Source organism: Caretta caretta, chromosome 22, assembly GCF_965140235.1.
Source record: "Caretta caretta isolate rCarCar2 chromosome 22, rCarCar1.hap1, whole genome shotgun sequence".
Taxonomy (NCBI): domain Eukaryota; kingdom Metazoa; phylum Chordata; order Testudines; family Cheloniidae; genus Caretta; species Caretta caretta.
In genome coordinates, this window is record NC_134227.1 from 9,831,784 (window position 1) to 9,846,760 (window position 14,977).

A 14,977-nucleotide genomic window follows, 5' to 3' on the forward strand; every position below is an offset into this window, starting at 1 on the left:
AAACATCACTGGTCTGATTGCCAGAGGTGCTGAGCATCTGCAAATTTCCACTGAAGTTGCCTTTGAATAATCAGGCTGCATATACATGGATGCCTGCACTTACATGTGACGTTGTGCAACCTAAACATGTATTGATTTACGGTAGCTATCTCCAGACAAGCTGATCTGATGCAGAGATAAACTACGAGTTGGTATGCTAACCACTAATCCATTGCTGGCCCCTTGTATTTCTACTGTCAGCTGTCACTTCATTTCCCACATGCAGTCTGAAAGCACGTCAACTGGCAGGAACAGAGCCCAGACTGGATTTCCTAGAAACTCAATAATTGACCAAGAAATGCAGAACTCTCCGACTGGTTTATTTATTCATTACACTGGTACCCTACAAAAGCCAGAGACGCCAATTTAAGTCAACGGGAGATCTTGCCACTACTCTAGCAATGGAGAGGAGCTATGGGGCTGAGCTTACCCCCCTCTTGGACCTAGATGGAAAAGTTTTTGCCACAGGCCCTTTCATGATTGAAGACCTACACTCTCCCCCAGCAAAAGCTGAAATGGAAGTTACTTGAGCGTTGGGGGACAGACAGGCAAGTTAAATGAGGTTAGACTGAGAACAGCAGCCCTTATTATGGCAGAGACTGAACTATTAGTGTTAACCACAGAAAGCAGTAGCTCAGCTTATAGCGGGTAACAATAAACACAGAGCAACATGTTACTGAAACACCCTCTCAAGATAACATCAGCTCCCCTCCCAACACACACATTCTCCAGGGAAAGAGAGAGAAGCAACAGCCGCAGCAATGCTCGCTGGTTTAAATGTTTAACAGGTCTGCTGATGGGCCCACATGCTAGGCTCGGGGTTTGGTGGGCACAAGATATTTCCAGGATCTTGTGTGAGGCACTAAGAGCTGCCTCAGTAATACAACCGCTCGAATATTTGAATGAGGGAGAGAGGTGGTTTCTCTGTCTAAAAGTCATCAAAGCTTCTTCCCCTTCTCCAAATCTCTCCTTAGTCAGTTGTCCCTCGCTAAGTAGAACAAACCATCTAGAGAAGGGAGAACCACGTGAGAGAAGCATTCGTGTCGGCAATAAAACAGTCTTACAACTGATCCGAGATCAGAGCATGTTGCTTTATCCCCATCTTCCCTAAATGCGTTTCTGGATTCTTGTATACAGGGAGTTACGAGGGAGGGAGGGGAAAGGGAAGAGGTCGCCTGCAGCAAATCCCGTTACAATAAAAGTTGGGGGGGAGGGGGGAAGTGGAGGGGTGGTTACAATTTCAGCCCACACATTTTGCAAAACTCGCAAGGCAAATATTTTACCCCCATCTCCCACCTCCTAAAAGAACAGCTGCAAAAATAAACTGCACCGAGGGGAAAGATTCTCATGAATCCCAGGGGACAAGAATCTTAGAACCTGGTCAAACAGATCCTAAGGGGCCGCAATGCAACAGAGCCGCAGCCAACCCTCCCAATGAACTTCAGTTAGAGACCGACTGCCGCGACAACATGCCCCTGGGATCGCCTTCCCAGGCCCAGTGGTCCCACAGTGCAGGCGAGACATCTCCCGGCACAGATCCAGCAGTGAAATGAATCCCAAGCACCAGAGATCCCGAATCAGCGATCAAAGGCTCCAGGAGTGAAATTAACCCCGGACCCCCCCCCCCCCAAAAAAAAAGCCAAGATCACAGACCTAAGGCTGCAGCCCTGAAAAGTACTAACCAGAGCCAGGATCAGAGCGCACAGACCAGATACAATATATTAACCCACCACACCCCACCCCGCCTCCAAGAGCAAGGATCCAGCCGTGAAACTTACCCCCCTCCCTCGCCACAGACACCCCCGCTCCTAGCTCCGGTGGGGGTGGGAGGCAGCCGCCGGCAAGCTTACCCGGGGAAGGGAAGAAATCCACATCCACCTTCTCAGTTTTGATGATGGTCAGGGTGGGTTTCAAGTCCACCGCCGCCTTCATGGTTCGCTCCCGGCTTCCCTCGGATTTATTTGGAAATAGTCACTGTCCAGGGGGTAGGGGGAGGAGAGGTTGGTGCCTGGATTCCCGGGCCCCCCTACTGGGAAGGGTGCTGTGCGCCCCTGCCTGCCTGGCGCAAAGTTGGGCGCTTGGAGAAGAAGGGGGAGCGTCTCTCCTCCCCTCCCTCCTTCCCCGGTCCCACGCTCAGCCTGGCCCTTCTCCTCCTCCTCGGCCCGACGGGGTCGGTATCTCTCCTTTCGCTGCCTTCCGCACTCCCTCGCTCTTATTCTTCTAGGGCGGATCTTCTCACAGCCGCCGCAGCTGAGTCGCCCCCCCCTCCCCGCCCCTCACCCCTAGCCCAGCGGGAAGCGGTTGGGGTGAGGAGCTCCGGGCTGCAGGGAAGGGGAGGGAGATGGGCCGGGCTCAGCTTCGGTGACAGCGGCCGGGGGAGGGACCCGGCTTCCTCCGCCCAGCCGGCCTCCAAAGCCCAGAGAGGCGCGCACGGTTCCGGGCGCCTTGCAGAGGGCAGGGCGCACCAGCCCCTCCACAATGGAGAGGGACCCTGCCCCACCCAGCCGATGGAGGAAAGGGGAGTTCCCTGCCCAACTAGAGGGTCCGGCTGGGGGGGGGGGGAAGGCCCCATATTCCAGTAAAGTCCCATGCCCCATAGATAGGGTGTGTGGAGAGGGAAAGTCCCCATGCCTGTCCCATTAAGGTGAGTGGGGAGAAGGTCCCATGCCCTATCCACCTATTGCTGGAGGGAAAACAAGTCCCATCTAGGAGCTGGCTGGAGAGAAAGTTCCAGGCGCCTTCTCGAGGGTGGGGTTGGAGGGGAAGGTCCCAGGAAAATGTCCTATCGAATTTAATTGGGCTGCTCCCCACTAAAATGCTACAGAATTTACTCTGAAAACCTAGAAAGAATTGAATAGAGAACGAGCGCCATTCTGTAGAGCAATTAAGCCATCCTATCCCTATCACGCTCCATGAAATCCTATAGGACTTTTCTAGGCGGGATGGATAAAAATAAGCAAATAAGACTACGGCAGGATGATACCACAGTTTGGACTCAGCTATACACAGCGCTGTTTGAGCCAAAGCCCATTGAAGTCAATGAAGAGACTCTCCATTGACTTCAGTGGGCTATGGCTCAGGCCCAGCTAGGAGATAACTGCATAGCTACATGCCTTCATAGAGCTTTCTGTCACCTAGAGCATCTGTTCACAGCTAAAAACTGAACAAAAAGACATGTATTCATTAAAAAACCAGCACTAGGAATCTTCGACTAGGACTCAATGAGAAAACACAACTTGTCATGGCAAGCTACCCCATGGAGACACTTTTGATTATCCAAGATGTCGAATTCTTGTCGAATCCAAGACATCTGCTTTCCTCCTGGTACTGTTCACTCCCTCACCTGAACTGTCAAGAGTTGCTGTGCACAGTTATGCAGCCTGATGCACGCCACACCAGAAGTGGCTGCATTCATTGGGTATCTGTGTGGCATGTATGCTCAAGGAAGTGCATGCATGCTGATGGGATTGTGTGTGTGCGGGGGAGGGGGAAATGTATGTGCATTCTGGGGTTTGTTTGTGTGTGCATGGGGAGGGGAGAGAAAGGCAGGAAGAGAGAGAGAAAGTGTGTGTGCACACACGCATGTGTGGGCATGAATGCCTGGAATGGTTGGAAGTTATTTAGTACAGCTCTAGTTTGCACAACTGGTTTGTAAAGGGGCTTGAAAGGTGCTATAAAGATGTGAGATCAATATCATACCACTGTGTCGTGAACTTAACTGAAGAGAAGAATCTTGGTTTTCACATAAAATACAGTATGTTTTATAGGTAGCAAAAACTTCAGACCACAAACGGCAGAGCAAGAAAGGAGCTTATGACTCAGAGATGTCAATTTACCGGTATAAGTGTAAAAAAGACCAAAACAAATGTCCTTAGCAACCTGCCGTTGTGGTTCTCACTCTCAAAAGCTAACAGTCTCTGTTATATGCTGAGAGAGACTGGATCCTTTTACTCAGAGATGGGCTGAATTCTCCATTCCAGATCTGAACACCACAGAAACAGGAGGCAGTTTGGATCCAAATTGCATGGCTAGCTCTATTATCTAGGAAGGGATGAACCAAAATCCCGATTCCTAACAGGTATAAGAATCTGAATAGACTCGCCTCATCGCCAAAGCTTACCTATGTCTAGATGCAGATACAAACGTTGTCGCTCAGGGCTATTTCTAGTTGTCCCTAGTGGTAGTTTTACCATTGACCTAGAGCACATTTCTAGAGGAAAGAGCCATGTGGCTTAGGAGGCAGTGGGGTTGAATAACAAGGAGTCAGGAGCCATGGGGCTTGATTCTCACTAATCCCCAAATCTTCCATCTATTTAGGTGCCTAAAGAAGCAGACAGGCACAGAGTGCTGAAACAAGTTAGGCTCCTGACTCCCACTGACATTAAATTAAACTTAAAGGCTAGAACCACAAAAAGATTTAGGCACCACTCAAAACCTCCACTCAGCTGTGGCCCAAACCCATAGGTGCCTAAATTCCCATTGCTCTGAAGCTTCTGCTGGTAAAGTCCTGTAGGCACCTAAGCTTCTGCCTGTGGGCATGGGCAAAACTGCCTGTGTTCGGACACTACTGAGCTATTTGGCACCCTACTTCACACCGAAGCCTTGGCAGGATTCTCATACTAGGCATGCCGAGGGGGCCGATACCACGGCACACCTACCACATCCGAACTATGGCTTAGCATCGCCATGCCCAAGTCCCTTTGCAGATCCAGCGTTAGGCACGTAATCCACTTCACTGCTTTTCAAAAAAATCTTACTAAGCGCCCGTCTTTAGGCACCTAAATCCCCTTTACCCTACTCTAGCCATGGAACTCTAGCAAAATGAGAACCAGGCTCCTGGATTCTATTCCCAGGTCAGCCACTGATCCACTGCATGAGCTCAGAAAAGGTCAGTCACTGCCTCAGTTTCCCCACAGGGATACTAATTCCTACCCACTTTTCAAAAGTGCTTTGAGACCTGCCCATGAAAAGCTGTGCACAAGTGATAAGCATTCTTCTTTGGTATCTAATGCAGCAATAAAACTGGAAATCTGAATCTGAAAAAGCATGATCAATAGCAGTACACGGTTCTTATTTCACCCTGTTCCTTTGTTAATGAGATGCTGTGCTGAGGGCTTGTATTTCCCTTTTGCTCTCTTCACAGATTTTTATTTTAGTTTTGCTCTTCTCCTGGTATGACTGGGAAACAGGGAGAGAGACAAAAGTGGAGATGAGTAACAAAGAAAGGACGAGGTTAGAGCAGAACCTTTCCAGTTCAAAATCAAAAGCTGATGCAAAAGAAACAGCTGCCCTTCTGTCGGACTTGTTCCAGCGCAGGCTTGGGAAGGGAAACATGATGCAATTTACACAGGCCGATAATCTTTCCCTTCCTATGTTTCCCAGGAATGCTGTAACCTCAAGGACTATGCATGTGTGAGCATATATACATGCATGCTGTAATTTGCTATGGGGAATGGCACGCTGTGGGAGGGGAAGACCGATTACATAGCTGGCTGCAGATTTTTGGCTGTAATGATGAAGCCATCAAAATGCACCTGTGGTCCCCACAGTATTAAAATGACCCAACCATTCAGAGGCGTTCGATAATCCAGGCTCTTCACATTGAGCCCCAGCCTCCTGCAGCAAACCACAATCCTCAGAATGAAACAAGATGACACATGCTACAAGATGAGACATGCTCAGAGTCTTGCCCCAGTGGTTGGCTGATGGGGATGGGCTGTCAACATCATCCATGAGAACGTACCTAGGAGGGAGCGTGGAAGGGTCAGCCAGTGGGATATGCAGAGTGCTGTAATGACAGGCAGGAGAATTAAAAAACTCTGCCAGAGGGGCCAAAGCCCTCATCTCCCGTAGTCAAGCCCTAGTCCCATGGGGCAATAATCCTACTTCAAGTGATAAAATTCCATGGACTGGCTGGGATCCCGAGCACCTGAAGCGAGCATCTTCCCTTCTGGTCAAATGCAATAAAGAGGTTTTTCTTAGGAAGTATATTTCGGTATACGCACAGATTCTTGGACTCCCCACTACGTTCTGGCCCAGCCAAACAAACGAGATGAGGTCCCAACATGATTGTAGTAGCTTCTTGCTCCTCCAACCTTCTGTTTCACTTCACTGCTCCAGGGATGAAAAAGGAGGCACTAAAATCCAACCACAAATTCTGGAAAACCAGAGGCTGGAGACGGTATTGGTAGGAGAACCCACAAGATCAGGAGAGAGGGGAACATCTGGGAGGCTGCAGCTAGAGAATTCCTAGTAGTCCAGCCTCTCTCTTTCAGACTAGCAACAACAGCCTCATTGCTGCCTTAATTTGGACTCATTTCAGAGCTTGAGACATGAAAGCCCTGACTCTGAACTCCAGCTGAGACACTCAAGGGCTGGGAAGGCATGGAAAAAGTCCACTGAGTAGTTTCTTCAGCTGGGATGTGACCATTTGCATTCAAGTCCTCCCATTTGCATTCAAGTTAGCCTCAGCGCTTGCCAGAGCAATTCCTGTTTGCAAACATTAGAAAAATCTTTCCTCTTGAACATTCAAGATTCCCCCTTTCTTTCCATGCTCTCTCATTACTGAATGTTCATCACCATTAAGCTTCTCTCCTACAGAGGAGGACATGATCTCGCAGCTGAGATGTTGAGAACGGCCCTCTTCTCACTGATAAGTTAAAAAGATTCTGCTGTTGTTCAGAGATAACCATTTGCCCTCCTTCTACAGTGGAACCCAGTTGCTTCTCAGTCCTTTGGAACAAAGAAAGGGCAGACAATAAAGTCCCCTTGTTCCCAGTGAGGCCTTTGTTTCGTTTTGTTTGTTTTACATAATAACAACAGTAAAGGAATTTAGTGTTAGTGAAAGGTGTCACAGATTGGGGCCTCATTCGTGACTTGGGGTTAACAATACTGCTCTTCCCAGCATGTCTTTCTGGTTCTGGCCCTTTCAATTTGGCAGAGCCAAACTGCAGTCTGAAAATAGCCATTCTGAGAACTTCCAGATTTTATGCAGCTGTAATGTCCCACTCATCTCCCCTCCTCCAAAATTTCCCTCTCTTATTGCCGAGGAGAGAGGACATTCTCAAACTGATGTCCTACTGACTGCATAAAGGAATCACTTCCACTCCCTCCCCTCAACCACTGAGATGCAGTCAAGTCTGGGGTGAAACGCAGCAGCTGTTTTAACAGCACACAACACCACCATGCAGCAGTTAAGGACAGGAAATTAAGAATACCCTAGCCAATTAAAACCACGGGGGGATATTTATAGCAGAACATAATTAGCCAAATTGAAGCTCGGCCCAAAATTGCAATGAGATTTTCTTAATGGCTGCAAGTGGCCAGGGCCTCGGTTTGATGACCTGTCAAGTAAACGATATCCAGAGGGCATCAGACAAAAATCAGGAGCAAAGGGAACAAATGGCACGTGATTCCAAGGGGAAACAGAGACGTGAAAGGATTTATTGCAAGAGGGTCACTGAGGGAAAGCACAGCGGTCACCTCCCCAAGAAAGGAAAAAAGCAAGGGAGGAGGCTGCTGGGTGTGGAGCTGGTGAAAGGCGATGAGAGGGAAAAGTAAGTGGCTGCTGGGCATGTTCCTCAGGGAGATACCTTTCCTGGAATTTAAAATGATATGAGAAATTCTTCCACTCACCGTAATAGCTGGGAAGCATTAGAGATGGTTGGTCTATGCTGGTAAATGGGGCTGGATTGGCAGCCTGGTGACCCAAGTCTTTTCTTTACAGACAGGAAGCAGCAGGGTAAGTCTAACCCATTAGTCAGCATGTGCTGTGTGTTCCTCCTGATCCCCAGGGAACCGCAGTCTGTGACAGGGCCCACAGCTTGAACTGTAGAGACTTATGTTTTGAGGTCCCTAGTTTGGTCCCCAATATCAGCTAACATGGCACATAAATGGGGACTTCTCCAGCACTCAAACTGCTCTGGCCCATGACTCCCAGGACCTACTATTGCTGTGTGTTACAGGTCCGTGACTCGCAGAGGATGTAAGCAACTTGCATCTTATCTTAAAAGCCTGGAAAGACTCATATACTTGAGCTCCGGAGGTCCCCAATGAACCAAGATCTGGATGATAGTTATCACCCAAGCTTTCCCTAATTGCCCCTCAGTGCAGATCTAAGAGCATAAGAATGGCCATACTGGGTCAGAGAAAAGGTCCATCTAGCCCAGTATCCTGTCTTCCGACAGTAGCCAATGCCAGGTGCCCCAGAGGGAATGAACAGAGCAGGGCAGCATCAAGTGATCCATCCCCTGTCGCCCATTCCCAGCTTATGGGAAACAGAGACTAGGGACACCTTCCCTGCCCATCCTGGCTAACAGCCATTGATGGATCTATCCTCCATGAATTTATCTAGTTCTTTTTTAAACTTTGTTATAGTCTTGGCCTTCACAACATCCTCTGGCAAGGAATTCCACAGACTGACTGTGTGTTGTGTGGAGAAATACTTCCTTTTGTTTGTTTTAAACCTGCTGCCTATTGATTTCATTTGATGACCCCTAGTTCTTGTGTTATGAGAAGGAGTAAATAACACTTCCTTATTTACTTTCTCCACACCAGTCATGATTTTATAGCCCTCTATCATATCCCCCCTTAGTGTCTCTCTTCCAAGCTGAAAAGTCCCAATCTTATTAATCTCTCCTCATATGGCAGCCGTTCCATACCCCTAATCACTTCTGTTGCCCTTTTCTGAATTCCAATATATCTTTTTTGAGATGAGGTGACCACATCTGAGCGCAATATTAAAGATGTGGGCATACCATGGATTTATATATGATAAATATGATAAATTTTCTGTCTTATTATCTATCCCTTTCTTGATAATTCCCAACATTCTGTTTGCTTTTTAACTGCCGCTGCACATTGAGTGGATGTTTTCAGAGAACTATCCACAATGACTCCAAGATCGGGGTGGGGGGGTGAGAAAACCTGGATTTGTGCTGGAAATGGCCCAACTTGATTATCATACACATTGTAAGGAGAGTGATCACTTTAGATAAGCTATTACCAGCAGGAGAGTGGGGTGGGAGGAGGTATTTTTTCATGCTTTGTGTGTATATAAAAAGATCTTCTACACTTTCCACAGTATGCATCCGATGAAGTGAGCTGTAGCTCACGAAAGCTTATGCTCAAATAAATTGGTTAGTCTCTAAGGTGCCACAAGTCCTCCTTTTCTTTTTTCTTGAGTGGTAACAGCTAATTTAGACCTCATCATTTTATATACCTAGTTGGGATTACGTTTTCCCATGTGCATTACTTTGCATTTATCAACATTGAATTTAATCGGCCATTTTGTTGCCCAGTCACCCATCTGGGGGAACTGTCTCTGACAAACAGCCTCCACTATTCATCCACTCACTAGCTTCTCAGCCGAGATGGCTCACAAAGGTGCCGTCCTGGTATGGGCTGTGAAACGCCTCCAGCTATGCACCGGCCACCACTTCAGTTCACACAGATCTTCACACAGCCATTAGGGGGCAACAACTTTGGTCCCCTGGAGTGGACTGAAACGGAATCTTTGGAAGATGACTCTTGGCTTTGGTTTCACCTTGAGTAGCCAGTCGGTGTCCTGGCAAGGTAACCCTCCTCTGCTGAAGTTCATTAGTGGGGCACATTGGCACTCATTCATTACCCTGCTTGGAGAGCTATGCAGGTGGAAATCTTTATAACCACCCTGTGTGTATAAAAACCTCCTCACTGCATTTTCCACTTTTATGCATCCGATGAAGTGAGCTGTAGCTCATGAAAGCTTATGCTCAAATAAATTGGTTAGTCTCTAAGGTGCCACAAGTCCTCCTTTTCTTTTTGCGAATACAGACTAACACTCAGGTCTACTCAGTCCAATATGCAGCATCCCTGCTAGTCCAGCCCTGGGCTTCTTTGGAGCCAAGAGCATCAAACGTTTGTGAAGTAGGTCAACAAGCTCAGTAGCTTTGTAATATGAACAAACAGGGGCCAGGCTGAGACCCAGAGAACTTATTTGTGCTTGCAACTTTGATTTTGGCATTCCATAGGTCTCGGGCAGTGAACAAATAGTGAACATGTTCATGCTGTATTGCTAGAAACGAGTCTAGACTGAAACGCCAGGTCTGACCCCACTTGGACTTCAGGGAAATTCTGATTCTTATTCTGGGTTCATCTCTATACATTGCCCAGCCTCTCCCTTCACCCCAGATTGTGGATTTAATCTGCTCTGTTATCCGCTCCCACTGGGAAATTGGGATTTTTGTTCCCAAATGTGCAATGGAATCACATGCTACTACTACTCTGACAAACCAGGGGAAAATGTTCCACACAGCAAACAGCTATTTGGAATACATATTTCTCGGCTTCGCCATGGTTATTGAACAACTTCACTCCAAGAGAGATAACGGGAGAACCACAATTTGTTTCCATGAGGGCATTGGCAGTCAGACAGTCCAAGCCCAAAGCTCAGCCTAGTACAATACTCAGCCTAAGAAATTGCAGCCATCAAACAGATATAATTGTGCATGTGTTGAATGCTTCAGACATATGAGCAAAATGAACATGAGTGGTTCAGGAAATGAAATTCTAGAGCACATCCCTCAACACCCTAAGGATGGCCATGCGGGGAAGACACCAGTCAGGGGCTCAGGAGCAGAGCAACTGAGGAATTTTCTGACAAAGGGTATTTTAATTGAAAAATGCTGATTCACGGAAACCAAAACAGTTCAAGGGAATGGGAGAGACAAGGCCGGTGAGGGAATATCTTATATTGGACAACTTTGGTTGGTGAGAGAGGCAAGTTTTGGGGTCCACAGAGCTCTTTTTCAGGTCACGGGAATGGGTCAGTTTCAATGACTTTCCCAATTTGGAAAAAAATTGAAAAAAAGTATCCACATTTTTGAAACAAAACGTTTCAGGGGTGGGGTTGTTTCAAAATAACTTTTCATTTTGAAATTTAACGTAAGTAACACTAAGAAAAGTTACAAAGAAAGAAGGCGGCAATCAGAATGAAACATTTCAATTGACCTGAACTGATTTTTTTTTTCCGGTTTGCTGGTCCCTGAAAATTTTGAGTTTGACTTTTCATCCCGATTCCAGACAAGAACATTTTTCAAAACCCTCATTCTCAGAGGATGGGAAAACAGTTTCCCAGCCCAGCCCCACTCAACTGTTGCAAGATCAGTTCCTAGTGGTGTCAGATACATCTTCTGTGACCTTGTGCAGATCATTCCGTGTGTCCCAGTTCTTAATCTTTACTAGAATAAATAATAATAATAATAATACTTTTGGAGTAGCAGCAGGAGGCTCCAATCAGGAAACGGGGTCCCACTGTGCCAGGTGCTGTACACACATAGTATGGAAAGACAGTCCCTGCCCCAGAGAGATGTCAATCAAACATTTGAGGAGACACAACACGCAGATGGAGGAAGCTCAAGCTAAGGATTATGATTAGTGTAACAAGCTGTGTTCCTGGCACACCAGCTGCCTACCTACGGAGCTGCAGGATCAGACCCTTAACTAGTTTGCTGCTGGCGTTTTGAGTGGGCCCAGTCCCAGTAAAGTCCTAATCTGTCCTCTGCCAGATCTGCCCCTTCAGAAAGGAGATGCTTATTCGGGAGCTGTTTCTAATGAGTTCCTCACTCTCGCAGTAAAGGATTTTGTCTGTGTGCATTTCATTTCAAAAAGTCTTGCTCAGCACTCTCCGCATTGGAAATCTCGCCCCTCCCAATTGTCTCCGCTTGGCAGCCCTGCCTTATAGAGAATAAATGGCCGAGAAAATACTCCGCTCTACACGTGTTTGCATTTTTCAGGGTGGGTGTTTTGGATGGCAATCCTGGCTGCACAACAATGCTGCTCTTGTTCTGCCTTGCGCTACAGAGCAAGCCTGAATAGATCTGTCTAAAATTATAAGCGGGGCAGCCCCTGGGCTCTGAGAGATCACAGGCCGCATGCTAGGCCTGAACAAAGACCCCGCTATTTCCTAACAATTAGCCCAGCTAAAAGGACATCTATCTCCCTCTCTTAGAGCCACCACGTGTCTCCAAGTCAGTCCATTGTAAGGCTAATTAAATAACACGCCTCTCTCCCCATGAGGGTCTCCTGATTAGCTTCCCTCGGCCCAGAAGCCATGTCGGTACAAATGGGAAGGAGACAGCTGGTCTGCAGGGCCCTCCACCCCCAGTGGAAAGATCCTCACCCTTATTTATCTGTTATCACTGTCACCACCAGTTACTTCAGTTTTTGAAATGTTTAAAATCGGTAGAATGGAGCTTTCAGGACATAGTGGTTTTAGGAGTACAAGATCATTTCACTTCCCTATCTGTCTGCCCACCCTCAGCCCCCATCATGGCTAGCTAACAACAACATGCATGCCTGCAGCTCCCACTGGCTCCAACTGGAGTTGGAGACACTCAGCGCTTCTGCAAATCAGACCCTTTGTATTCATACAGTCATAGATCATTGTGATTATCTAATCTGACCTCCTGCATAGCACAGGCCAGGGAATTTCACCCAGCAGTTCCTACATCCAGTTGCTGGTCAAGCCTAGAGGGTCTCTTTCAGAAGATACCCAGTTATGACAAAGACGCCATGTGGTGGATTCTCCATCACATCCCTTGGTAAGTTTATCCAATGGTTAATTGCCATCACTTAAAAAATACCCTGTGCCTTATTTCAGATCTGAATTTAACTAGCTCTAGTTTCCAGCCACTTTGTTCTCTAGACTGAAGAACCTATCCAAAATCTTTCAAAGTACTGAACATTTATTGATTAATCTTCACACGTCCTTCTCAAGTGGGTTAATATTACTATCCCCTTTTGACAGGCAAGCAAACTGAAGCAGAGAGGTTAAATGACTTGGCCAAAGTAAATCTGTGGCAGAACTGGGATTAGAACTATTAGAACTCAGGACTTCCTGATTCCCAAAACTATATTTATTCCTCTACATGGGTTTATATTGCATAAATCCCCCTCCTATAAATGTAGGATACAGTTCTCCAAAAAGAGGATGTGTTTAATATCTATGTACATCTTGCAAACATTCTATGTTCTTCCTAGGAATAGAGTAGCCCCAAAATTATAGTAGCATAAGTAGATAGAAACCTGATCCTTCTCACAATGAGTTTGCCATTGACTATGACCGCAAAAGGATTGGATCCATAACTTGAGTACAACATAATATAGATAAAGACTCATTAGTGTTTTGGCATCAAGGGCAAGAGGGCAAAATATGTCTCTCAAATAAAGGCCAACCTGGTCTGGATAAAATAAGAACTGACCTGAACCTTCACCCCAAATCCATCTTGAAATATTTTTGGCCTATCAAGAAAGTTCAGATGATCTTTCTCCACATGGTAGGCACACAGGAGCTGCCAGAACAGCCGAGCCCATTGGCTCAGCAAGTCTAGTAAGCTGTCTTGACTCAGCTTCAATTCAGAATCATGAGAATGGGTCACGCAGAAGCAGAGCGGTCAAACACAACGTGTTCCTGCTCAGAATAAGGGGCTAGTTTCACTTTCTCCATCCATCACCTTCTGCTTCTTTGGGGGAATTTGCTGGGCTTTAGCTCATGTGTAAACGCAAACAAAAGAGCACAACACTGCTAAATCGCTCCAGATGTCCAACACCTCCCCCTACCATGTCACACATGCTCCCCAGACCAAGGGGAAATACGGTTGCTTTCTGCCAAGTCTGTAGTCAGCATTAGTGGAGTGCATCCCCCTTGCCCCAATTAAATCATTATTTTCCATCCTTGGCCATTGAAATAATTATTTTCACACCGATAGTGTATGGCTGGAAGACCAGGAGGAGGGTCTGCAGACTAATGAGCTGATTTCCTGTGGACCTCCAGTTCCAGCCCTGGAACAGCTGGAGCTGCTAGTGTGGTCAAACCTCTTTCCACACAAGTGAAGCAGTAAGATCCCAGATCCTAACTCTTGTCCCAGGGAGAAAGTGAGAGGAAGGAGATGGGGGAGGAGACAGAGCTTTGTTTCCGTTCTGGTGGGAACTGGACATGAAGTTAGCTCCTGTTTTCAAAACCCACACATCTCCTTTATTGCTCCTGGCCTGTTCTTGACAGCCATTGCTGCAGGAGCATGGGTAGGAAAGTGTTGAGGAGGTTTAGAGATGCTTTGCAGCTTGCCAGAAAAAAAAACTAATGAGCGTGCATGTGCACACACATATATATGTGGGATTTTGTAGTAAAAGCACAAAGAATAACTTGCCACAATGCACATTGCTATTCAAATCATACTTACTGTACCCTCTGCCAATGCAAACGTTTTAGGTCAAATTACAGGGAGGTTTTCACTCATCCAAATATTTCATTCCAGGAGATTAAGTGACTTGCCCAAAGCCATGCAATAATCCAATAGCAGAGCTAGAGAGTAGCACCCTACTTCTTCTGATACCCAGTCCTCTATGGTAACCAGTAGACAGAGCTTCTCTGATCTAAGAACCTCTGAATTGTTGTGAGTTGAAAAGCATAGATCCAGGTCTGAACTTTGCAGCTTGAGTTCCTCCCTAATTCATCTCAAGAAATGGATTGAGCAGGAGAGAGCAGAAAGGTTCAACACATTAACCAGGGCCCCCTCTCACCCAGCCAGTGCCCTTTCTCCTGAGAGCTATGGGAATGGCTCCCCTAGCCACTCGATTAATAAGAGCCCAGGAGGAAAAGCCGTTTATATAACCTCCTCTTCTCTAAACTTCCTAAGTGCTTTAGAAAGTGGCTGCCCTGGAAACTCAAACTGGAAACTAAAAATATTATCTCTTCCATTTATAAACATCTAGAACGCTAATGAAGTGAGGAGTGGCAGAGACGGGGAGTGGGATGTTGAATTCCACTTGGCAAATGTGGGAAAGCCCTGATAAAACCATCTTGTTTTGGGTGGGCGTGGAGCAGAAAGCACAGCTGGAATGGTCTGATGTCACCATAAACTGGTGGCTAATGAACCATGAGAGGGCCGGGGAGGATTTC

At 46.8% G+C, this 14,977-nt stretch overlaps 1 protein-coding gene across 4 annotated transcripts in view; it reads right to left on the reverse strand.

Annotated features, from left to right (window-relative positions):
• The window catches only part of ETS1 (ETS proto-oncogene 1, transcription factor), a 122,251-nt gene that overhangs the window by 71,166 nt on the left and 36,108 nt on the right, over positions 1 to 14,977 (reverse strand). The window contains exon 1 of one of the 4 annotated variants that reach the window (XM_048827423.2): positions 1,818 to 2,372. The exons of 2 other annotated variants lie outside the window; for them this stretch is intronic. In XM_048827423.2, the coding sequence (XP_048683380.1) occupies positions 1,818 to 1,971 (154 nt within the window). In that variant the 5' untranslated portion in view covers positions 1,972 to 2,372. Of the gene's footprint in view, positions 1 to 1,817; positions 2,373 to 14,977 lie in introns of those variants that run through there. One more of the 4 variants, XM_048827425.2, reaches the window with a different exon arrangement.